This window comes from Musca domestica, unplaced genomic scaffold, assembly GCF_030504385.1.
Source record: "Musca domestica strain aabys unplaced genomic scaffold, Musca_domestica.polishedcontigs.V.1.1 56, whole genome shotgun sequence".
Taxonomy (NCBI): Eukaryota; Metazoa; Arthropoda; class Insecta; order Diptera; family Muscidae; genus Musca; species Musca domestica.
Genome location: NW_026712356.1, coordinates 2,700,905 through 2,728,507, shown reverse-complemented (window position 1 = coordinate 2,728,507; position 27,603 = coordinate 2,700,905). Strand labels below are relative to the sequence as shown.

General features: G+C 35.2%; 2 protein-coding genes across 2 annotated transcripts; both read left to right on the top strand.

The window, feature by feature from the left end:
• Window positions 1-1,896, top strand: LOC101887372 (uncharacterized). Its single transcript, XM_020036517.2, has one exon. The coding sequence runs from the start codon at window positions 1-3 to the stop codon at window positions 1,894-1,896; it is 1,896 nt and encodes a 631-aa protein (XP_019892076.2).
• Window positions 1,897-20,384: 18,488 nt separating this feature from the next.
• On the top strand, window positions 20,385-22,196 carry LOC131805450 (uncharacterized). The gene has a single exon (XM_059128612.1). It carries the CDS (start codon window positions 20,385-20,387, stop codon window positions 22,194-22,196), a length of 1,812 nt encoding a protein of 603 aa, XP_058984595.1.
• Window positions 22,197-27,603: the final 5,407 nt, after the last annotated feature.

The following is a 27,603-nucleotide window of genomic DNA, read 5'->3' as shown; positions in this document are numbered from 1 at the left end:
ATGGGCTACCACGAGAAACGGAAAAATGTGATTTTCATAATTATTTTAACTTTACAAAATGTTTCCACAATGCAACTATATGAAATTTTACAACACAATGTGGCACTGGCCCAAGCGGAACAGGAATTATGGCTAAAGCTACTAAGGCAAATCGATCAAGAGGAAAATTTCGAAATAGCCTTAGTTGTGGGTGAAATGAAAAAGGATTTTTTGGAAATTCTATTGGAGCTGCAATTGGATAAAAGTGTACTTATCAACGAGGATTTCGATGAAGACTTTAACATGGACTCTATGAATTCCAAATTTATAACAATTGCTGTTCTGCCAATGACCATGGAAATAAGTGAGTTCACCGAAAGCCTGGCAAATAAATTGGATTTGCGAAGAAATAATCCTGTAATTGTCATCCTGGAACAGCACAGAGGAAATGTGGAACAAAATGACATTGAATTACTTTTCCGCCAATTTATCTTTTACAAAATGTTGAATGTTCTTGTATTGTTGCAGGATTTTGCAATGACACAAATGTTGTATACATTTAAAGTATTTCCAGAATTTAAGCTTCAAATCCAAAAATTGGAGAATTTTGAAAATCTCTTGCCCAGCAAAATGGACAATGTTTATGGCAAGGTTTTGCGAACAATACCCGATCAAGTTATGCCACGTTCTGTCGTTTACACCGATGAGTGTGGGAAATTACAAGTCACCGGCTATATTGCCCAATTTATACGCATGTTTGCCAGATATATCAATTCTACACTCAAATTTCCAGACGATATGATACCTGGGAATACTCTTTTCTATCGAGATTTTGTAAATTGGACTCAAATGGAACTACTCGACTTGCCGTGCAGCATAACGCCCCTTATGAGTGGTGAAACTGTGTCCCGTATGTCATACACGTATGAAGTGTTGAGTTGGTGTCTCATGATACCCGAAGAGGATCCGCTCACCTATCAAGATTTTCTCAAAGGTTTTCTGACATTACAAATGCTTGTGGGCATATTTGTCATGGATGTGATTTTTACCACTTTACTGACCCTGTCACAACAGCTGATGTACTACAGGAAGTATCACACCTTCGATGTGGAAATATCAAATATTCTCATAAATCCCCAGGTTATTTTGGCACATTTGGGCTCCTCATTTAAGCTGAATGCATATCCAGGCTTATCGCTACGCATCATTTACGTGGCCCTATTCGTTTCAGGACTCCTATACACGACAGCCTTCTCCGTGCAACTGAATGCTTTTCTTACACGTCCCACTGTCCAGAGTATAACCAGTTTGGAAGATATGCTGAAATATAGAATTACAATACTAACAGCTAAAAACGAATACACCACGCTAATGAAACTATCCGGCGATCACTTTATACCCTATCTTTCATTATTCAAAGTAATCGAATCATACACGGAATTTGCCGATATGCGTACCGCCTTTAATCGATCCTATGCCTATCCGGTTACCTCATCTGTCTGGCATGTCTATGCAACACGACAAAAACTATTTTCCCAGCCAATGTTTCGTCGAACCGATGCCTGTTTCAAGAGTTTAGATCTAATGGCCTTTGTTTTGCCCCGCAATTCCATATACAAACAGAAATTGGATATCCTAATTGCGAGAGTGTCGGATATGGGTCTTATATCGTTCTGGCTGAAGAATAACTTCTACGACTTGGTCAAAATCGGAAAATTCAGTTTCGAAGATTTATCGAAATCGGAAGCAGTTACGTCCTACATTAAAATGGAAGATTTTTATTATGTTGTGACTAGTCTGATCAAGGCATTTAGTTTTAGTTTTATTGTCTTTGTTATGGAACTCAGTTGGTTTTATGGTTCAGTAATTGTAAGGATTAAATTTTGTAAAGTGAGAATAAAAGATGAAATCGAATAATAAAATAAAAAAAAAAAAACTACCATGATTTTTAACTATAAAAGGATTTTATTTATTTCAAATACTTTCTTTAAATTAGCGCCAATTGCAGTTCATTTCTTACTGTAGCTTAAAGTAGATATTCTGCTCTTGATCTCTAATGGGATCGGAATCGTTAATTCTACTTTCATATGGAATATCACCATAAGGTATATATATTTTGTCAAACGCTACAGGTCATCTACAGATCTTTAAAATAACAATTTATTACAACACACACTTTATTGCAATACCTCGAAATTTTGGCCTCCGACACAGGAAACTATATATGGATCTACCGATCTCGCCGAGCTGAATCGAGTTAGCTATATATGCCCATCCGTCCCTGTTAAATTTTAATCACGCTACAGTAGGCAATTATGGACCAATCCTCACGAAATGGAAAACTTAGGTTGGGTTAGGGTCAGAATAGAAAAATAGAATAGAAGATTGTTTTTGGAAGTGATCGCAAAATATTTAGGGGTTGAAATGGACCAAAAACAGAAAATAATCCTGATTTTTCTGCTGCTCTTCAGGCCACAATTATAAACCAATCGAATCAGAATTTTGCATGGGGTTAGAGTTTAGGGCTGGGCTGCTTATTCTGCTTATAAGTCCAGAACGGCTGAATTGATTTTCACAATTCTTATTAATTCGGAAATGAAATTCAGAAAATGATAACAACTAAAAAAAACGCCTAAAAATATGACAATAAAAAAACAAGTAAAGAAAGTCTTAAAGTCGGGCGGGTCCGACTGTATGATAACCTACACCACTTTGCTAATTTAGTGGAGCTCCGCATAACAATTTACAATTTTCATAAAAGTTTTTATGGGAGAATTCAATCATACACGCTATGATTATAATTATAATTTAAAGTTCAAAGGACTAAATATGCCGAAGCATTTGTATCTTTTAAATTCGGACTTGTATTGCCCATTTGGTGCAAAATTAATTTGAAATCGGATAAAGATATATATGAGAGCTATATCCAAATCGGAACCGATCTCGATAAAATTTGGCAAAGGTATTTCTGAGCTGTATTCGATATATTTCCCTGAATATCGTTGTTACGGAGTGCATATTACGGCTGTGGGTAACAAATATAACAAATCGGATGAATAGTATATATGGGAGCTATAGCTATATGAACCGATCTTCACCAAATTTAACGTACTAGCTTTTAGACTTAATTCGGTCATAAGTGCCAAATTCCATCCAATTTGGACAAATATTAGACGTTTGATGCACAATAAAAGGTAAATCGGACGAAGTAATATATGAGAGCTATATCTTAATCTGAACCGATCTCGGCAAAATTTAGCAAATGTATTTCTGAGCTGTATTTGATAAATTTCCCCAAATATTGTTGTTACAGAGTGCATATTACGGCTGCGGAGGACAAAAATAGCAAATCGGATGAACAATATATATGGGAGCTATAGCTATATCTGAACCGATTTCGATCAATTTGGAATACTTATTTTCAGGCCTAATTTAATTGTATGTACGAAATTCCATACTATTCGGGCTGATATTACACGTTTGGTGCACAATAAAAGGCAAATCGGACGAAGATATATATGGGAGCTATATCTAAATTTTGACCGATTATCTCCAATTTCAATAGGGTTCTTCCTTGGGCCAAACAAATGATTTGTGAAAATGCAATTTCATCTGCATCGGGCAATAAATGCGAACTGTACTTTTTTTACAAAAATACATGGACAGACGGACAGACAGACGGACGGACATGCATAAATCGACTCAAAATGTGATTCTATGCAGATCATCAAAAGGAACTATGGGTCCATCTTGTTTCCTTTTGCCTGTTACAAACAAATACACAAAGACATAATACGCTGACCACCTTGTGGTGTAGGGTATAATGAATATATTTTCTTTTCATCTTTTGTAATATTTTTTATCGCATGCGATTTTTTAATTTGACTTACAATTTTGAATAGTAATTTCTCTAACGTTTTTCTACACCCCGCAACACTATGCGTTGAGGGTGTTATATACAGGTCGCAATTATCGTCCGATCATCACGAAATTTTGTATGAAGGTAGGGTTAGGGTAAGAATTAAAGACTATTGCTTTTGGAAATGTACATTTAAGGGTTCAAATGGACCAAATTAAAATTGAAAACCAATCTGCGCGGAATTTCGTATGAGAAGAAAGTGAAAGACAGGGAAGAAAACTTGCATTTTGGATGATCATTAAATTATATTTATCTGTAAAATGGACCACAACTTTCGTGTTAAATTGTCCACTATCACGACAGAGTGCGTAAATATTGGGAAAATGCCCCCGTCAAAAACCTAAGGGTAGCTCTGGGCAGGGAAATCTTTGGACATACCGGAGGCTTCCATCATATTGTAGTGTTGTAGAGTATACAGGGTGACATAAAAAACTGTAACAAAGTCAAACGCCATAATTTTTACTTTTTTTACACTTTGTTGAATGAAGAAAAAAAATGTCGGAAATATCATTAATTTTTGGAATAAATTTAGATTTGTTCGAATTGGTCACCTTTGGCACGAATTATGGCCTTCAAACGGCCAATGAAACCGTCACACACTGCCCGAATGTTGTTTTGCGCTATTTTGGCCCATTCCCGGGGAAGCGCTTGCCTGAGGTGATCGACACTTTAGTATTTTTAGTGCCAACCTTGCTTTCAAAAATGCTCCAGACACAATAGTACAACGGATTTGTATCCGGAGATTTAAGTGGCCATTGGCTGTTGGAATGTCCAAGGTCTGCGGCCAAAATGTTTGCGTGCTCAAGGCTTTAAGACTCCCTCCAGAATATTTTCGTGATAATATTCGGCAATTATTCTGATGCCACGGTCGATTAATATGAGCGGACCGGCAGTTATGGCGGCCCAAACCAGCAACATGGCCGGCGCTTGGGTTCTGGTGGCCAGCCGAAGGTGCACATTTTCAGCTGACCTCTTTGGCAAGTAAACACGATCATTTTGTTTGTTTACAAACTGCTAGACAACGAATGTTTTTTCATCGGAGAAAATCAAATTTGGCAGTTCACCACTATCGGCCAAGCGAAGCAATTTTTTAGCTCTTTTGAGTCTATTTTCTTTCAGTTGCGGTGTAAGTTCTCGCACTTTTTGGAGTTTCAATGGCTTTACCCTGAGCTCATTTTTCAATATTTGGCGAATGGAATATTGCCATTTTTCAGCCACTGCGACACGGTTTTCAATCAAGTCGCTTCTTTACTTTTCGAACCATTTCTGCTGATGTTGCTGTTTTCTGTCATTCACTTCCATGACGTCGGGCTGCGCTACCAGTATCACGGTAACGAGCGATGGTACATGACACAAAAGATTTATTCACATTTAAATGCTGAAGTGCTCTAACGATAGCCACTTGTGGTTTTCCAGCCAAATATAAAGAAATCACACTATCATGCTTGGATTCCATCACGAATCACTTTTTTTTTTTTGGAAAAAATGAGCTGTCACTGGAATAATTTTAACAGCTGTCGCACGAGTGGCTCGGAAATGACAGCAGTCTGAAGTTGGTTGCCGTTTATTCATCTCACCCCGTATATTAAATATAAAATATTAAAAATATAAAAATAGCAAATTAAAAAATGTCAGGCAATATAACAAAATTTCAAAAAAAAAAATTTCAAATTTTTGATGGCCTATTTTTATTCGTTTTCTTTAGATTTTATTCTTTTCTGCCAATAAACCATTCCGAATTGGGGTGAATTTTCCGGCCGTTCTTTAGTTATAAGCGCAGCAACTAATGGCATGCAATAAAATATAAATTTTTGCTGTTTTACACAGAATTTTCAATTTACCATTCCTAAAACCATTCTGGAACAATTCTAAGCAAAATTCCATTTCAAAAAACTATTTTCGTTTTTTTCCATTTTGCGACTCTTCTGGTAATTTTTTTTTTTTTTTTTCAAAAATTGTTTTCGTGAAAACCTTGTCATTGTACATAATTTAGCCATACAAATAATCCTAACATTAAATTTTCCACATTACACATATAAGCAGCTCGGTCATAAGCCATAAAATCCTTTAATTACTTTATATCCGGATTACTTAAATAAATTTCCCTGACGTAAGGCAACGAAAGATGACAACAAATGTCAGCAAAGCTGCTCGACCGAGAAAAACAGAGAAAAAAATAAACATAAATATTTACAATCATGAAGAGTTAAAAGTGTTCTAATAAAACGTTGTTGTTTATTTTACAGCTTTGACCGAAGGACGCAAAATCCTAAAACAGCAAAAAGCAAAAAAAACAACAACAGCAACAAAGTGGCATTAGTTACAATCACACAATTAATATAACAAATCATCAGAAACAAACATGTGATGTGGTGTTTTCTTGTTGGTCTTGTCGGGCATTGTCGAACATATGAAATCCGCAAAAGGGACAAACGAGTTACACACACACATACTCACATATATGTAAGTACTAAGTAAAAGGATAATAAACATTAAATAAAAACAGATTAAAAGAGAGAGGAAGAGATGAAACGATAACATACGAATCATATTTAAGAGTGTATATATGAGCTGAGTTAAAGCCAAAGGACACATTTCGAAAAGGACAGTTGTTGGTTATGCAGCAGCAACAAGAATGGATGACAACATTAACAAACAAACAAAAAACCAAAAAAGATTATTTATAATGGGTCATATACCTTAATCAGAGTAACAACAAAAATAAAGAACACGGATGATAATAGAAGAAACGACAAAAGTCAAGTGAAAAAGGGGGGACATTAACTCGCAAAACAACCTAGATATTCACAAAATTATCACAAAAATAACGCCACAACATCCTTCCGCTTTGCAACAACAACAAGCAACGTAGAAGAGAGGGACTTTTTTCCCAGCGACTACACACTATATGTATGGTTCCTGCTTTCTCGCCATTTCGAAATTGTCCTGAAATGCCTGCACATTTCCTCCTTACCCGTTTGTATGATAGTTTTGTTGTTTGTATTGTGTGTCGCCGTTGTCCCGATGTAATTATGAAAATGTTACGAGCTTAACACTGTATACCGTTATATTTTAATCATATCAGCGTAGTATGAGTTAACATATGATAGTTGTAGTTGAAGTTGTTAATAGCATTACTTATACAAAACAAATCTTTTGGATGAGTGCACAGCAAGACGGTGGTGTATAAGAGAATAAAGAATACCAAGGGACTAACATTGTATAGTAGAGAATTTTAGCGACCTAAAAGCGTTTAAGCTATTTTAAACAATAATGTGTATGTTGAAGACTCGAGCACAATATCTTAGAAATTGGAGAATACATATTATATACCCTACGAACCCAGTTCAAGTTTCAGCTCATTTTTGTTGGAAATAACGAAAATCAAACACTAGAACTGCATGATTGTAGCCAATTTTTCAATGGAATTGTCCTTCTTTCTGAGTAATTCTCCATTCTGGAAGAGGGGGAAATAACTTTTAGTATAGTCCCCATATAACGATACTTCCGAAATTCGGTATTTTGATGATTTAATGGCATTATTCACCGGAATTGTTTCAAATTTTATGTTCGGTATCGGTATTACAGTTTATGACAAAAAATTACTTCGTATAGCCCCTATATAAAACTTTCTAGTTCCATCAAAATGGCGGATGCCGATTTTAGCTGCTTTTTTATAGACCCCAATATAACGGCTATATTCGGTATTTTTAAAATTTTAACAGAATTTTTTAAGGATTTTATTTTTTTAAAAATTTCAAATTCGTTGCAAATAGTGGAGGGTATTAAAAGTTCGGCCCGGCCGAACTTACTGCTTTTTAACTTGTTGTGGTTAGCAGCTATCTGTTAAAAAATGTGGAACTTCTTTAACAGATAGCGGCTTACTGTGGTCCAAGTTTTCGCATTTCCCCTATATACAGGTACTCCACGATATTCTATATTTGGATAATTTTTTGGTACATTTTTAATACAGTTTTTTGAAGTTTAGTATTTAAAATAAAAAAACCATCTTCCCTAGTAGGAAATAATCTATATGATTCCATCATTATACATAACACCCATATATATTTTTTATTCAGTGTACCAAGTTTCTGATACCAGATATAACTTAAATCGGTCTCGGAATTTACAGAAATATTGTGGAGGTTTTTAATAGATTAAAAGAAAAAAATCGGGCAGACCACAGTTAACACCTTTTTACTTCTTTTTTACTTCTTCTCTTTTAATGCATATTTTGAATACTTGGGCCAAATAATTGAGAACAATAACAAGTAAAAAACCAGTAGGTTCCCCCATTTGGAAGGAATTTCGGTTGAAAATACACTAAAATCATAAAAATTCCAAATATTGGGATTTACCTACATCGACAATTTTCTGTTACAGGCGAAATTAAGGGAGCTTCCATTACATTGGCGGCTATACGAAGACGTGGACCTGCACTAGCAATTTTTTGCCATATTCTGTAGTAGCCAATTTGTACTTCAAATTCCAAAATTGAAACATCTCCAGTGGAAAGCTTGACACAAATCATCAAAATACCGAATATCTGGCTATATCAAATCTCAGACCAAATTGACAGTTCTATGCAAGGATGTTTCTTAAATAATGGGAACCCATCCAGCCAATCTTAACAACTCGGGTTAAAATTGTGGCTAAAACACCCAAAAAACCTTAAACGTGAACCTACATAGCCCATTTTCAATACCAAAAGTCCTGCAAATATGATGTTATATTGCTATGTATGTCCGTCAGTCCATATTAGTTTTGTAATCACGCTACAGAAAAAAATTCTCACTCAACAACGTCTTAAGAGAGTTTTTTACAATTGTCATAAATTCAAATAGAGTGGCCTCTTAGTAGATAAAAAGATTAAACAAAAACAAGTAAGCAAAGGCTATAGCCGTGCGGGGCCGACCATGTGATACCCTACAACACTACAATATGTTAGAAGCCCCCTTATGTCCAAATCCATTTTGCAAGATTCTGCTTTTGAAATTATGATATAGAGTACTGCATTTTGACCAAGGACATTTGCCCAATATTTACGCACTCCATTGTATTGTTAGTTGTTGTGGTCCATCTTACTGCTAAATATAATGCAATGGTCATCCATATGATGCAATTCTCCACTGTCCTTTGCTCTCTTCTCAGACGTGTCGATTGGCTTCAATTGTGAGATCAGGACATTTTTTTCTATTTTTGGTTCATTTGAACCCCTAAATATTTTGCGATCATCTCCAAAATTAAGATGCCCCTCTGTATCTTCAAATTTAGACTCATCTATATGATTTGCTTGTATACGATATTTGACTATATTCGTCAACGAAATCAGCATAAAAAGCCAGAAGTTCGCCTTTTGTGTATTTCAGATATCGCCTGTAAGTAATGCTGGTACTTTTTCTCACAAAATTAGTCGTACATTGTGCCCGCTGTCCTAAACTTTAACTTTATGCGAGATTTCGTGTCCTTTGGTTTCTATTTGTGGCCTTTATAACGGCTGCAAAATCAGAAAAAATCTTAGTTGTTGGTCCATTTCAACCCTAAATATATTGCGGACATCTTTGAAAACAATAAGCCTAGCCCTTCTGAGCCCAACCCTACTCTTGTGACAATTTTCGTAAGTATCGGACGATATTTGCAATACTTATATAATATCCCCAACCTGTGTCAAATCAAAATAAAAACCGCATGCGATAAAAAATATGAAAAAATAAAAAATGTAACAAAATAATACATAATCTATATTAACATCATTATTAGCAAAATTTTCTGCGATTTTTTTAGATTTTATACTTTTATGTCAAGAGGGCATTCTGAATTGACAAAATTTGTCAAAATCGGTCCAGCCATTCTTGAGATATAAGCATTCTAACTAACATCCCCTTCTTTTGTATATACACATTGTATATATTTTGCTATATATAACCGATATATTTACTATCGACATCTACGTAACGGTCAGGATTGACCTGTTCGTCTATTTGTGATTTCGCCGGGATTAAAAATATTTAATGGAAAACTTTTCTTTTATTTAACACAAATGTTGTCGCTTATTTCACCCACTAAATATTACCCGATGACCATCAAAATTGGAAGGCTTCTGTCCAAACCTAAGCTCTAGCCACACGCTAACTCAGTTGTTGGTCCATTTCAACCCCTAAATATTATGCGATCATCTCCAAAAGAAATAGGGTTCTATTCGGACCCTAGCCCCACCTCCATCCTAAATTTCGTGAAGATCGGGCCATAATTGTGACCTGTAGAGTGATTACAAATGAACATGGACAGACGAAAAGACGGACGGACGGACATACATAGCTAGATCGACTCAGCTCGGCGAGATACGAAGATCCATATATACTTTCCTATGTGGGAAACCAATATTTCGAGGTGTTACATAATTTTTGGCCCAATCAAACTTATAATACCCCCAAAACATAGTGTTGTAGGGTATAAACATTCGGCCGCGCCGAACTTTTAATACCCTCCACCTTAGGGTAATGGAACATTAGAACCTATTATGACCCACTAATACCAAATTTTAGACATATTTGTGGGAAAATGTGGCAAAAATCATCAAAATACCGAATATCGGGAGGTACCGCTATATAGGGCTATACAAAAACGAGGACCGAGGACCAATTATGATCAACAAATACCAATTTTTAGACAAATCCATGAAAAAATGTGGCAAAAATCATCAAAATACCGAATATTGGGAGGTACCGTTATATGGTGGCTATACCAAAGCGTGGACCCATACATACAATATTTCGCCAAACGAACTAGGACCCATTATGACCTACAAATTCCAAATTTCAGACAAATCCGTGAAACAATGTGGTACAAATAATCAAAACACCGAATATCGGGAGGTACCGTTATATGGGTATTATACCAAAACGTGGACCGATATATCTCATTTTCAATACCAACCATCCTAGACACAATACAAATTAGTCTGCTAAATTTTTACGCTCTACATCAAATAATGTGGCCTGTATCGAGATTTCAACAGACATATGGACAGACAGACTGACGGACATCGTTAAATCGGCTTATAATTTTATGCTGATTATGAATATTTATACATTATGGGATCTACAACGAATATTTAGGGATGTTACAAACGGAATGACAAAGTTAGTATACCCAAGGTTGAGGGTATAAAAAAGTATGTTCCTAGCTCTATCACTTTCTACCGAATTTAGTACTTTTCGTCCGCTTTATTTATAAGTTCAGCTCACATGTGTTCATTTATTATTTTTCAATTTGAAATTCAATAATTCTGAAATATGAACACATGTATGTAACTTGCAAAAATACAAGAGATATTACCAAATGAACACGAGTGAAATGTTTTAACTTGATATGGACTTAAATTATGTAAATAATATGTTCGATTTTTTCAGTTATGTTTTCGATCATGTGAAATATTATAAAAAACTCAAGGAAAATTGCACGATTTCAAAAAAACCTAAAAAATCCTAGCTGTACTTCAAAAGTACCCCTGATAAGTAATATATTCAGACCATGATTCAACATCATGTAATCACTATATAATACGAAACGACACAAGTGGAGGTGGTGTAATAGGTGGGTAGTTACCAACATTTCGGAGATTAACTGTATTTGATATTTTTAGCTCACTGACCTAACGTAGAATTTGCTTTCAATATTCATTAGCACATTTAAAACTAATATTTTCAAACCACTGTATCCAAACCCCTTTTGGTAAGCAACACAAATTCATTCATTTTCATTTTGACATCCTTACACGAGATTTAGTTGTTCCCAAACATTCGTTGAATACATACAACCAAATGAATATGAATGTCTGTCTATGCTATTTATGTCCTCGGATAATAAACATCTCACATTTCGAAAGTGAGAGATGGTGTTCGGCTGGCAGTTCGTATGGATATGGGGAAGTTGTTAATTCGGTTGAAATGAAATTTTCAGTTTCATTAGTTAAATTGAATAATGAAATGGCGTCTGTTGATTATTCCAATGCCTTTTCGGTTCAGTCGTCTCAAGTCGTGGCATTTTCTGGTTCGACAATATGTTTGTCTAGCGCCCACTTTGCCATCCTACTCAAAAGTTTCATTGGAAATGGATTTACTAACTTCTTTCTTTCTTCTTCATTTTAGTTTGGTTGCCATTGAAGTGTTTCGCCATTTGTTTCATTATTGTTTTTCGTTGGTGTTTTATCTTGAAGTTTTTGTTTTTCATTCATTTTAGTTTTGAAAGTCAGTGGTAGTGCTACTGCTTTTGTCTTGATGACAGAGAGAACTTTAGTTTCCGGGTTTCATGCTGCTATTTAGCTTTAAAGAAGGATTATGGCATGACATTCCAGTGAAAGATTGTTTAACATTTGGAGAACTCTTCCAGTATTATTAAAATAACAAAATGAGTAACGAAATGTTTGGAAATTATTCAATTTCAAACACATGGTAGAAAATTATCTAAACAGGTCCACGTTTTCACATTTTTTCCTAACATTTAGCATTTTGATGATGATTCTAGCCAGGTGTTTAATGGACTTGCTGAGAATTGTCTACATCGTCCCTCTAGTGGCAATTTTCATATATTGTTTAAAATTTCAAATTGCTAAAATTTTGGCATTTCCCATAACTACATAATCTTTGGTGTTTAAATGACTTTTCGCTCTTTATTCAATAAATGTTAATGCAATTTGGCTGCAACTATCATTTAGAGTTCATATAAAAATATATATTTTTTTGTAAAATTTACAGGGTCAGATGAAAAAAGTGCAACCAATTTAAGACTGCTGTAATTTCTAAGCCACTCGTCCGAAAGCTGTTAAAATTTTTCCAGAGACAGCTTATGATATTGTTTTCAAGCGTACAAAAGCAATTGGTGAGCATTTTCCAGAAAAAGGTTATTCGTGATGGGATTCAAGCCTGAAAGTGGGATTTCTTTATATTTGGCTGGAGAAGTGGCTATCGTTAGAGCATTCCAGCATTTAAATGGGAATAAATCTTTTGTGTCTCGTACCATCGTTACCGTGATACTGGCAGCGTAGACCGACATCAAGGAAGTGGACTGAAGAAAACAGCAACATCAGCAGAAATGGTTCGAAAAGTAAAGCAGCGACTTGCGTCGCAGTGGCTGAAAAATGGCTCGTGAGCTGAACATATCGCAATAATAATAATAATAATAATAACGATAATAATAATAATAATAATAATAATAATAATAATAATAATAATAATAATAATAATAATAATAATAATAATAATAATAATAATAATAATAATAATAATAATAATAGTAACAATAATAATAATATTAATAATAATAATAATAATAATAATAATAATAATAATAATAATAATAATAATTATAATAATATACCTCGAATAATTTTTTGAGTGGAATTACACAAATCAACTCCTACGTCTATGTGACGGGTTGTCTTCCGTGACTAATGTAGCCAAAATCATCAAATCGGGAGGTACCGCTAAATGGGGCTATAAGAAGACGTGAACCTGCACAGACAATTTTCTGTTTTACGCTATAGTATCCTTTACGAACTTCAAATACCAAATTTAAAACAATTCCGGTGAATAATGTCGCTAAAATTATCAAAATACCGAATATCGGGAGGTACCGTTATATGGGGGACATACGAAAACGTGGACCTGCATAGAAAATTTTCTGTCATGGGCAGTAGTATTCATTACGAACTTTAAAAAACAAAAAAATCATCAAAGAACCGAATATCGGAAGGTACTGTTATATTGGGGCTATACGAAAACGTGGATTAGCATAGACAATTTTCCGTCTTAGACTGTAATACCCGTGACGAACTTCGAATACCAAATTTGAAATAATTCCGGTGAATAATGTCGCTAAAATCATCAAAATACGGAAAATAGGGAGACACCATTATATGGGGGCTATACCAAAACGTGGACATACATGACTTATTTTCAATACCAAAAGTCCAGCAGACATAATATACATTTGAGTAAAATTTTATCAACCTTCTTCTTATCATGCTAGAGACGAACAGACGGACTTCGCTAAATCGACATAAAATTTTATGCTGATCAAGAATATATATACTTTGTGGGGTCAAAAATGTATATTCGAGGTGTTACAAACGGAATGACAAACTTAATATACCCTCCATACTATGGTGGAGGGTATAAAAAAGACACCTTAACATATAATGCAGATTAGACTACATGGTGTAATTTATATTACCGCCATAATGCTTTATAAGGTTCGCCAATTTGGACTATTCGGATATGCCTATAAACGTATGACTAAAATTTGCTTTAGAATCAATCTGGGTCTCCACACAACACGTCCCACATTTTTTTTACCGTTCCTTGAGAAAGTAAATACACGTGGGCAAAATTTAAATACGTTTACTTCTTCGAAGCTGTATTATTTCACACAATTCAGAAAAAAATTGAAATTTACACATTTCATCCGTGACATTTCTCCGGATCCAAAAATAATCAATTGTATCCTAGCATTTCTATGTAAAAACAATCCGCAAAATTTTGCTTTCTAAGGTGATCTTTAGCGTTCGCTTTTGTTTTTATTTTCTCTTGTTTACATTTTTCATATTTTTCCGAGTTTTTGCTGTTGACAATCTCTGTTGTGTTGTGGTTCATGAACGTTAGCGACATTTTCTGTGGTTCTTTTTATTTTATTTCCATTTCCGTTTCCGCATGTTTTGCTTTGCTAACAATATTGTCGCTTAAGCACCCACAGGCACGTACCCACGCACGTACCTTTGCACATCAACAAACCGAGCTGTTCATTTTCGCAAAAAAAAAAAGCGAAACTGAAAATGTTTACTTGTGTTTTTGGCCTCAGGTTGTTGTTACCCATTTCTGGCTTTCCTGGTATCGCTTCGCCGCTGAACTCCTTGCACTGTTTGTGAAGCAATTGTCGTTGCTGTTTTTGTGGGAGTTTTAGACAAACGGTTGCGGCAGCAGTCGTGCCAAAAAAGTAAATAAATAACATTTTAAGCTTAATGCAGTTTTAATGGTTTAAAGTGTGCCCCCAATCTTAAAGAACTTCCTTCCGTTTGGGAATGGCTATGTGTGTGTGCGGGGTATTGGGTCACAGTAATGTTCAATAAAATAAGCATTATTTAATTGTAGAACGGAGGTGATAATGGGAATAATTTTAAATTTCAAAGACTAAAAGCGTAACATACTTGCTCACACATAGCTAAAATACTCCAGTCCCATTTGTCCATTTTTGCAGTATGAAATGATGGCAAAAGTTAGCCTCTAGATTATCGGTAATCAGTTTCTCTTTAACCTAAATGACACTGTTTTATATGACAGCCCTGACCGAATAGTGACAAAGGCAAATTATGAGTAAGCAACACGGACATCTGTCCGATTCCATGTTACACTCAAATATTACTCATAACTGTTTGGATAAACATACTCCTATAAATGTGAAACTACATTTTGTTCATTTAACCGCTGTTGTCGTTGTTTTCGAGTGTTAACCTTTCAGCACCCTTAGGACGGTTGTCTTCGTTTTTCTTTCCGACTGTCCCCAATGAATTTTCGTTGGAAATTTATGCATGCGCTCGCCTAAACATAGATAAGTATGTAATGGTGGGCTGCCGTAGTACTAGTTGGTATACATATGTATATGGTCTATAATGTCGGCGGTATTTTATGGTTATGGTCCACCATACGTACTGATATATCTTTACGAAATATGTACTTTACTTTTTTATTCGTTAATATTGTTTAATTTCTAAAAACGGATACGGTCTGCTAAGCACGTTGTTAGAATATTTTGACTCTTACGAGAAAACGCATGTAGATGCAGAGATGGGATGTCATACCTTTGAATAGTATACGAAATTTGAATGTGCATAAATTCCGACATTAGAGTATAATAATCGATTTTTAATGTAATTTTCGATATTGCCTGTGTATGGTCATGCAAAATTCGTTTAGCGACTTTTACTAACCATGCATTTTTTTCAATTTTTAGCCCTGTTGATTTATCAAAAACACGTTAAATTAGACAGGGCTAAACTATCCAACATTAGGTAAAGTAATCCTTTACACATAAAACTATCACGATTGAGTATTGGAACGAGTTCCACTTTAAACTGCAGTTACCAGTAAAATCGAGTGAAGAATACATTTTATGCCCACAAAACACCATAATTTTGGCAGGCTATACCAAAACTTGAACCAGCACTGACTTTTTTTGTACTAGAGGGATTGTTTTCTATTGCGAGTTTCAAATTCCACATTTCAAACAATTCCATGGAAATTGACCTCTATAGGGTGCATGTTATGAGTTAAGAACACTTCAATTATAATCGGGGCTCTAAATATATCTCAACCCAGTTTTTATAAATTCAACGCATTTGATTGCAGAACAAATTCGGTCAAATGTTCAAAATCAATCCTATTTTGGCTGATTTTGAACATTTGGTGCCAAATATACCAGAAATTAGATGAAGATGTGTATGGAAGCTATATCCAAGTCCGAACTAAAAAAAATATGCAGAAATATTTCTGAACTCTATCTGATATCTTGTACCGAATATGGTTGTTACTGAGTGCATATAACGGCTTAAATATCAAATTGGATGAAACAAATATATGGAAGCTATAGCTATATCTCAACCGAGATTCATTAAATTTCGTTAATTTACTTCTAGGCTAAATTCAGTTGCATGTCGTAAATTTCATCCTATTTGGGAAATTCGACAAAGATATATGGCGGCTATAGCTAAATATGGACCGATTATCATCAATTTACAGGGTGAGATAAAAAAAAGCAACAAAGTCAAAAACCATAATTTTAACTTTTTTTTAAATTTCATGGAATGAAAGCTAAATATGTCGGAAATAGCAGCAAATTTTAGAATAAGTTTAGATTTGTTCGAATTGGTGACCTTTGGCACAAATAATGGCCTTCAAACGGCCAATGAGACCGTCACACGCTGCCCGAATGCTGCACTGCGGTATTTTGGTCCATTCCCAGCGGAGCGCTTGCTTGAGATGATCGACACGTTGGTATTTTTAGTAAAAACCTTGCTTTCCAAAATATTCCAGACACAACGTCCAAGGGATTGATATCCAGAGATTTTGCTGGCCATTGAGCGTTGGGAATGTAGCGAGGAACCTTATTTTGTAACCATTCTTGGGTGGCGCGTGCTAAGTGTGATGGTGCTGACTCCTGTTGGAATGTCCAAGGTCTGGGGCCAAAATGTTTGCGTGCCCAAGGCTTCAATACATCCTCCAGAATATTTTCGTGATATAATTGGTCATTTATTCTGATTAATACGAGCGGAGAGCGATTAATACGAGCGGTGAGCGACCATTGGCTGGTATGGCGGCCCACACCATCACCATGGCCGGCACTTAAGTTCTGGTGGCCAACCGAAGGTGCACATTTTCAGCTGACCTCTTTGGCAAGAAAACACGATCATTTTGTTTCTTTACAAACTGCTAGACAACGAATATTTTCTCATCGGAGAAAACCAAATTCTGCAGTTCACCACTTTCGGCCAAGCCAAGCAATTCTTAAGCTCTTTTTTCTTTTTGTTGCGGTGCAAGTTCTTGCACATTTTGGAATTTCAATGACTTTACCCCGAGCTAATTTTTTTTTTTATTTGCCGAATGGAATATTGCGATATGTTCAGCTCACGAGCCACTGCGACGCGTGTTCCGATCAAGTCGCTTTTTACTTTTCGGACCATTTGTGCTGATGTACAGTATCATGGTAACGAGTGATGGTACGAGACACAGAAGATCTATTCACATTTAAATGCTGAAGTGCTCTAACGATAGCCACTTGTGGTTTTCCAGCCAAATATAAAGAAATCACACTATCACGCTTGAATTCCATCACGAATAATTTATTCTGGAAAATTCTCACCAAAATGCTTTTGTACGCTTGTAAACAATATAATGAGCTGTCACATAATTTTAACAGCTGTCGGACGAGTGGCTTAGAAATTACATATAGGTCCACGTATTATAACGATACCAACCGATATTCGGTATTTTGATAATACTATTCACATTTAAGAAGATTTGGTAGATAACAATCCTTGAAGTATAACATTGCCTATATAGATTCCAATTTTGGTATGGCCACCATATAACGGCCTCACCCATTTTATGGTTTTCTGAAAAGTTTAACAGCATTATCCAAACGGTCTTACTGGTAGTTGGAGTTTAAATTCAGATACTTTTATAAACAATTGTTTTCTTTACCCAATAATGGAGGGTATTAAAATTGCGGCCCGGTCGAACTTAATATTTATATCCTACAACACTATGTGTTGGGGGTATTATAAGTTTGATTGGGCCAAAAATTATGTAACACCTCGAATATTTGTTTCCCATATAGGAGAGTATATATGGATTTTCCTAGCTCGCCGAGCTGAGTCGATCTAGCTATGTATGTCCGTCCGTCCGTCTGTCCATGTTAATTTGTAATCACGCTACAGATCGCAATTATGGTCCGATCCTAACGAAATTTTGCACGAAGGTTGGGTTAGGGTCAGAATAGAAGCCTATTTCTTTTGGAGATGATCACCAAATGTTTAGGGGTTGAAATGGACCAAATACTGAAAAATTTTGGATTTTGCAGTAGCTATACAGGTCGCAATTATAGATCAATCGATGCGGAATTTCGCATGTAGCTAGAGTTTAGGGCGGGGAAGAAGCCTACGAATTTGGGTGGTCATCGAATAAAATTTAGCGGGTAAAATATACCATATCTTTTCTGTTGGAAAAATTCAAAATTTTTCATTAAACTGCGAATATTTTAAATCCCGGCGAAATCACAAAGCCATGACAAGGTTACTTCTGATCTTTACATTGATGTTAACATCCAACAAATCGGATATATAGCAAAATATGTGCGATATATATGTCTATCAAAGGAGATATACTTGAAAGATCTCTTATATGTCGAGAACGGCTGAACTGATTTCGACAGTTCTCATTAGTTCAGAATGGCCTCTTGGCAGGAAAGAAACAACGTCTAAAAAAATCGCATAAAAATATCTCTCTAAAGATGAAAATATTGATTTTGTAAAATTTTCTCATATTTTTTCAATTTTGTCATATTTTTGGCATATTTTCATTTTGAATTAAACATTTGGTAATATTTCTACAGCTAACAAAACTAAGTAGTTAGGATATCAGGATATCATATACAGATCGCATTCATGGCCCGATCCTTACGAAATTTTGCATGGGGATAAGATGAGGGTCAGAATAGAAGCCTACTCTTTTTGGAGATGATCGCCATATATTTAGGGGTTGAAATGGACCAAAAAACTGCAAAATTGTCAGCAGGTCGTAATTATCGCCCGATCCTCACGCACATTTGAATGGGGGTTACCGGACATTGCAAAAGCCAAGCAGTTTTGGATGGCCATCCAAAAATATTCAATGTGTGAAATAGTTTGCCAACTTTTGTAGACAAAATACGAAAATGTCCATTACAGTGACTTCTTGGAGAATTCACAAATACAGGAAAGACGCACTTCTGACTATTTCGTTAACGCTGATTTAGTTAAGGAATATAGTGAAATGGCTGTATCTCATATAGATGCGTTTCAGTCAAAAACCAATAATAAATGTTAATATTTTGCCACTTCTGAGAGATTATATGTCTTTGGGAAATATTGATTCCAGATCTAGGAAGACCATTTACGTGCAACATCTACCAATAAATTGGAAATGAGCAAATTAGTTTAAGTTGCTATTATTCGAAAATTAGAGAACGAAACCTGATGGTTTTCTTTTATTATTTGTCACAATATCTTGTGGAATTCTTTCGAGTATCTCGCCCATATAAGCTGTATCTTTTATTATTTATTATAGTGTTGTAGGGTATTTAACGGTCGGCCCCGCTCGACTGTAGCCTTTGCTTACTTGTTTTTAAGTTGTTTTAGCTTCAGTCGTTTCGTCTGGACGCTGAATCTCGATCAGTCAGTTATTTCACTACCATTTATATAGATTACGTTCTCTATAGCCCAATTACGGTGCTTCATTCAAATAGTTATTGGTGTTTAGATTCTTCTGGCCACACTTTCCAAATAAATGAGCTGGGCTCTGGTACTCTGGCTCCAAATGAATATACACACGTCTACTTCTGGTATTAAGAAACACATGCGATTAATGACACAATTTCAAACCTACATTCGGTTTCCATACTAATCAAAAACACTTGAAACGTTTCCCAACTATACCCTAATCTATTTCATTTCCATTATGCGCCATACAAACAACATAATAATAGCTTTGCCTCTTAAATAAGGAGGTGTTACACAGCTTTTAATTGAATTCAAGTAGACCTTTCTCAGTCTTCGAATATCTACAGAACAGATCTTATCTCTCAAACAAATCACACGGATTTGTTATTAATAGTAGACGAAAAAGGCATTGTAGTGGCAGAATATGCTCGAAACTGACATTTATACGACTCAGTCGGAATGAGACCATACAGGTTGATTGTCACGGCTATCGGGTTTGCGTTAATTCTGTCTAAATCGAATGTGGCTGATGTTACGAACATACGCGATCAAGTGAATTTTTATGGTAACCTCTTAAAAGACATACATCAGGAACGTGGCTATGACACCTTGGTTATTGTACATGAGGATGTTAACGTTGATTTGAGACTTAAGGAAATCTATGGGTTTCCTCATCCGAAAATATTTCTATCGAAACATTTTGAATTTTTCTATAAACAAGATTTCAATTCGGAAATTTTTGTAATAATCATAATGTCCGGCGCTTTGGATTTGGAACTAATGGGTGTTGCTGCCAGATCATTAAACTATATACGGCAATCGAGGATATTAATAATTGCTCGGAATGTTAGCAATGAAGAAGAATTTATGGTGGAATGTTTGACTCTACTCGAAGAATATCCCATGACAAATGTTTTGCTACATTTTTTAAAAAATTCATTTGAAATCCCATTGGACTATCAACAACTGAAACCGTTTCCAGAATTTCATTGGCAGAAGAGGAATTTCAATGAAAAGGATTTGAAATATTATCCCCAACATTGGCGAAATTTGTATGGAACAAATATCACCACCCACACTGATCAGTCCCTACCCTCATCTGTGACCTACATTGATAAACGGGGAAACTTAAAACTAAATGGACATGTGGCCAGATTGGTGTTACTTTTTGCAGAATATTTTAATGGCACCCTGAGAATGTATAGACCTCTAGAAATAAACGGATTTACCCATTTCACCGTTGTCGCTGATATGGCCACCAAACGTTTGATTGACATTGCCATGTGTCTGCACGTTATATCTACACCTGGACATAGTACTTGGACCTATGCCTCAGATGTTTATGAAATAGGCAGGGGTATGATTATTGTGCCATGTTCACAGCCCCTATCTATTGGAGAGATGTTTGAAATTCTTTTGAATGAATATTTCTTTGGCATGGTCATAATTTGTACGCTACTATTCTCTATTCTTCATTTCGTCATCGAATATTATTTTGATGGCGAATTTAGCTATACGGATCTGATTTTTAATAATCGCATAATTGGTGGAGTTTTGGGTCTATCATTCTCTGGTCGCAACTCACCATGGCGTGGCTTGAAACTCATTTACATTCTTCTATTCTTTGCTGGTCTGAACATCAACGCCCAATTTTCGGCCCGTATGAATACCCTCTTTACAAGTCCCCCAATGCACAAACAGATCGAAACTTTGTGGGATATACGAAACTCGAATTTGAAAATAAATGTCCTGAGAGGTGATCTCGCCATTATGGGCGGCATAATGTTGGATATTTTTCGTTCGTTGATTATCACCGAAGATGTTGCTGAATATTCCAGAATGCGTTTTAATTTCAATACCACAACCGGTTATTATGCGACATTGGCGCAATGGAAACTTTTCAGTTTGAAACAAAAATATCACAGTCACAAAACCTATTGTACCTATGAAAATTTGACCTTACATAAGTTTATACCCTGGAATATATTGCTGCAGCCCAACTCTCAGTATAAGGATGCTTTTAACTACCTTCTGCATCGAGTCCATGAGGCGGGATTATCAGATGCCTGGTATGCCAGTGCATTTAATGATTTATTGAAATTGAAACGTTTATCACTGGCGGATCCCAATCCAGAAGGTGGACCAAGTACAATGACCGTCGACGACTTGCGCTGGGCATGGTTGGTAATTATGATTGGGTTAGCTGTTGGCGGAGGAATATTTTTATTGGAATGGTGGTATCATCATCATCATAACCGATATTCGGATTAAAAATATTAGGTTTTTACGGATAAATTATGTCTTATTTATTTTTAAAGAGTAATCAAAATAATAAAAGCACAATTCAAGAGAACAATTATTTTTTATTAAGTTCATCATCTATACATATCATAAAGTAGTGAAATAACTGACTGACTGTCGGAGAATCAACGCCCAGACGAAACGGCTGATGCTAGAATCTTCAGATTTTGGTCCTAAGGGGTCAGATCAGGCTGGGGTTTTTTAAATTCTTACTAGAAAGGTACGAAAAGTATTAACAGGTACTAAATGTGGTACCCTCTGTATTTGAAGAAGCAGTAGAGCTAGAAATCTTAAATTTGAAATGAGGGTCACTAATGGAGTGTATGATAGACGTACCGAAGTTTTTTTTTTGGAAATTTGTACTTACAGTACGAAAATTACTAAAATATACGCGCATTTTGGACGATTTCGTATCATGTGAGCCGTTAGAGCTAAAAACTTGAAATTTGGATTAGGATGGATGAAAGGAGGTAGTTTTAGTGTGTATTCATGTATACGAACAGTACAAAGAAGTACAAAATCTAGTACAATTTGAATAAGGAGGAACGGATGAAGCTGGAATTCAAAAATTTGAAAATAATATTACTGGCGTAGTGTAGGATTAATATATGGAGAAAGTTTTCGAAATTTGTACTTATGTGCACGAAAAGTAATAAATGGTACTAAATTTGGTACAATTTCGATTTAAGTGAACCGTTAAAGATGGATTGCTGAGATTTGGAAATAAGATTAATCATTGTGAGACTAATGTATGTGAGTTGTTTTGACAATTTGTACTTATTTGTACTAAATTTAGCACAGTTTGAATTTAGGTGAACCAATAGAGTTTTAATCCTGAAATTTAGAATTAAAACTATAGTTGGAGTGTAGGATTGGGTTCTGTAGAAAGTTTTGGAAATCCGTACTTATCTGTACTATATTGAACTAAATTTGGTACTAATTGAAATTGTGATGAATTCATGGAACTGGAATTCTGTAATTTGTGATTGGAGTCATTGCAGAAGTGTTCCAAATAATTATTGGAAATTCAAACCTTAAATTGGGGAAATGTTCTGACATGTTACTAAACTTCTAAAATCGTGCCATTTGGTATTATGAACTAATAAAGCTAAAAACGTCAAGTTCTGTTTGAGAACTTACATTGAAAAGTAACTTTCATATATGAAGGTTGTTTTTTGAAATTTGTACTATGTAAGGGTACTTTTGGATCAATTTGGTTTAAGTTTGGAACAGTCTGGTTTATTGTGATCGGATGAAGCTGAAATTTTGATTAAAAGGTGGTTCTAGATGTGTGTACATTTGGTACAATTCGGTATTGAATAGGGTCGCAGTTGTTTTAGAAACGTGCACGTTATTTGTACGAAAAGTACTGAATGGTACTATATTTGGTATTAAGTGAAGTGATAGAGAAACAATTTGATTTTAAGATTGCAGGCGGTATCTGTGTTTGACATTTGTCGTTGGTTTTGAAATGTAACCTATATTTGTAGGAAAGTACTAAATGGTACTAAATTTAGTGTTGTGTGAAAAGATAGAGCTGAAATCCTGAAATTTTATATTGCGGTTACTGTTAAATATATTGCGGTTACTGCAAATGAGTACTAAAATTACACGAAATTACTGAACTGTGCTACAATTGGTATTGGGTGAAGGCATAAATATGAAATTGGATATTAAGTTTGCTGATGGTATCTGCTTTTTGAGAAAGTACAAAATGGTACTACATTTTATTATTGTGTGAAGGGATATGGCTGGAATGCTCTAATATGATATTAAGATATGTGGTGGTATGTGGAATTGAGATATGACGGTTCTTTTGGGAAATTAGTACTAAAACAAGTAAAAGCTGTAATTTCGGCCGGGCCGAACTTTGAATACCCTCCACCATTTGGCGCAAATTTGCCAATTTTCACAAAAATAAAATCCGTTAAAAATTCTGTTAAAATCTTAAAAAAAACCGTATATTAGGGTCTATACGACGACGTTGACCTGAACAGACACTTTTCTGTCTTAGGCTGTAGTATTCATTAAGAACTTCAAATGCCAAATTTTGAATAGTTCCGGTAAATAATGTCGCTAAAATCATCAAAATACCAAATTTGAAACAATTTCGGTAAATAATTTCGCTAAAATCATCAAAATACCGAATATCGGGGGAGTACCGTTATATGGGGGCTATACGAAGACGTGGACCTACATAGCTCATTTTCTGTCTTAGGCTGTAGTATCCATTACGAACTTCAAATACCAAATTGGAAACAATTCCGATGAATAATGTCGCTAAATTCATCAAAATATCGAAAATCGGGAGGTACCGTTATATGGGAGCTGTACCGAAACATGGACCTGCATCACCAAAAGTCCTGCAGACATAATACACATTTGAGCAAAATTTTATCAACCTATTTCATTTCGTTCGGAATCTAAAGTGATTTCCACAGACGGACGGACATCGCTAAATCGACATAGAATTTTATGCTGATCAAGGATATATATGTTTTGTGGGGTCTAAAATGTATATTTCGATGTGTTACAAACGGAATGACAAACTTAATATACCCTCCATACTATGGTGGAGGGTATAATAATACGAAGAGTACTAAATGGTACTATATTTGGCATTGGGATAAGAAATAGAGATAAAATTCTAAAATTTGATATTGAGATTAATGATGTTATCTGTGTTTAAGATTTAAAAATGGTTTGGAAATGTGTTCTATATTTGGGTGAAGTGGTATCTAGAATTTTGATATGGAGGGGGTTTTGGAAATAAAGTACATATTTCTTTAAAGTACATATTGTTCGAAAAGTACTAGATTTGGTACTGGGTGAAGGAATATAGCTGAAATCCTGAAATTTGAAATAGATGTCACTGTTGGTGTCTGTGGCTAAGATATGAATGTGGGTATTGGGTGAATATAAAGTGCTTGAAATCTGAAATTTGATATGGATGTCACTGTAGGCGTTTGTTTTTGAGAGATGGAGTTGATATTGGATATGTGTAATATAATTGTACTAAATGGTACTAAATTTTGTAATAAAGCAAATAAAGGAATTAAAAAGTAAATCCTCAAATTTGATATTATCGATTGCTGTTGCTATCTGAAGTTGAAATGAACGAAATGACCTAAATGTTACTAAATTGGTAATTTGGGAAAAGATAGAGCTGAAATCCCGAAATTTGATATGGATGTCATTGTTGGGGAAGAAGTTAAGAAAAAGAGGTTTTTTCGAATGCGTAATATGAACGTACGAAAGGTGCAAAATGCCACAGTGTGTGCCGGTAGGTATTAGGATGTAATTCGGAAATTTTGTATCGAAGTCGTTGTACGTTGGAGAGATGGAGGTGATTGTGGTCATGCAAAGCATAGCTGTTGAAAAGTATGGTATGAATTTTAGGATTGGAGCTTAGGATAGAGCTGGAATTCTGAAATTTGATGTGGAGGCCAGTGTTAGTTTATAGTTTTGAGAGAAGAAGGATGGATTTAAGAATGCGTACGATTGTTCAAAAAGTACTAAAGGTTACAAAATTTGCCTTTGAATTTTTATTATAAAACAAGTAAGCAAAGCTACAGTCGAGCGTTGCCGACCGTTGAATACCCTACAACACTATAATAAATGATACAGTTTATATAGGCGAGATACTCGAAAGAATTCCACAAGATATTGTGACAAATAATAAAAGAAAACCATCAGGTTTCGTTCTCTAATTTTCGAATAATAGCAACTTAATCTAATATGCTTATTTCCAATGTATTGGTAGATGTTGCACTTAAATGGTCTTCCTAGATCTGGAACCAATATTTCCCAAAGACCTATATTCTCTCAGAAGTGGCAAAAGATTAACATTTATTATTGGTTTTTGACTGAAACGCATCTATATGAGATACAGACATTTGACTATATTCTTCAACGAAATCAGCCTTAACGAAATAGTCAGAAGTACGTCTTTCCTGTATTTGTGAATTCTCCAAAAAGTCACTGGCCAACTATTTCACACATTGAATATTTTTGGATGGCCATCCAAAACTATTTGGCTTTTGCAATGTCCGGTAACCTCCAGTCAAATGCGCGCGAGGTTCGGGCGATAATTACGACTTGCTGACAATTTTGCTGTTTTTTTTTTGTCCATTTCAACCCCTAAATATATGGCGATTATCTCCAAGAAGAGTAGGCTTCTATTCTGACCCTTATCTTATCCCCATGCAAAATGTCATAAGGATCGGGCCATAAATGCGATCTGTATATGATATCCAAAATGGAAAAAATATGAGAAAATATTACAAAATGGATATTTTCATTATTAGAGAGATATTTTTATGCAATTTTTTTAGACGTTTTTTCTTTCCTGCCAAGAGGCCATTTCGAATTAATGAGAACTGTCGAAATCAGTTCAGCCGTTCTCGACATATTTCAAGCATATCTTCTTTGATAGACATATATATCGCACATATTTTGCTATATATCCGATTTGATGTATGTTAACATCAATGTAGAGATCAGAAGTAACCTTGTCATGGCTATGTGATTTCGCTGGGATTTAAAATATTCGCGGTTTAATGAATTTTTTCAACACAAAAGATATGGTATTTTTTACCCGCAAATTGGAAGGCTTCTTCCCCGCCCAAAACTCTAGCTACATGCGAAATTCCGATTGGTCTATAATTGCGACTTGTATAACTACTGCAAAATCCGACATTTTTTCAGTATTTGGTCCATTTCAATCCCTTAACATTTGGCGATCATCTCCAAAAGAAATAGGCTTCTATTCTGACCCTAACCCCACCTTTGTGCAAAATTTCGTAAGGATTGGGACATAATTGCGACCTGAGGAGTGATTACAAATTAACATGGACAGAAGGACAGACGGACGGACGGACATACATAGCTAGATCGACTCAGCTCGGCGAGATAGGAAGATCCATATATACTTTCCTATGTGGGAAACCAATATTTTGTGGTGTTACATAATTTATGGCCCAATCAAACTTATAACACCCCCAACACATAGTGTTGTAGGGTATAAAAACGTAGAAATAGTTGTGGCCTGAAAAATTGGATGTGGAACCATTATGAGAGAGAATTGCTAATATTCTACTCGCTAAACTTAAAATCGAAAGATTTTCAAGACTTTTGGGTGCAAAAAGTAATAGTTTTTTGATTATCCTTTTTGATAAAGGAAAAATTGAATATGTATAAAGTATTATCGAACTGTTGCGGCGGAAAAGTTAGTATGATGTATAGTTCTGCTTGGAAATGTTGTCCAAGAAATAATAAACGAATTGTGCATTTTGAGTACTAAAATGGCCTAATATGAACAGTTGAAATACATCTAAAATTTTATAATGAACTCTTGGCTGACGAAGTAGTCGGCAAT

What these genes read in the sequence shown, in the direction of transcription:
- LOC101887372 (XM_020036517.2), top strand. Translation starts at nt 1, where the DNA reads ATGGGCTACCACGAGAAACGGAAAAATGTGATTTTCATAATTATTTTA.
- LOC131805450 (XM_059128612.1), top strand. Translation starts at nt 20,385, where the DNA reads ATGAGACCATACAGGTTGATTGTCACGGCTATCGGGTTTGCGTTAATT.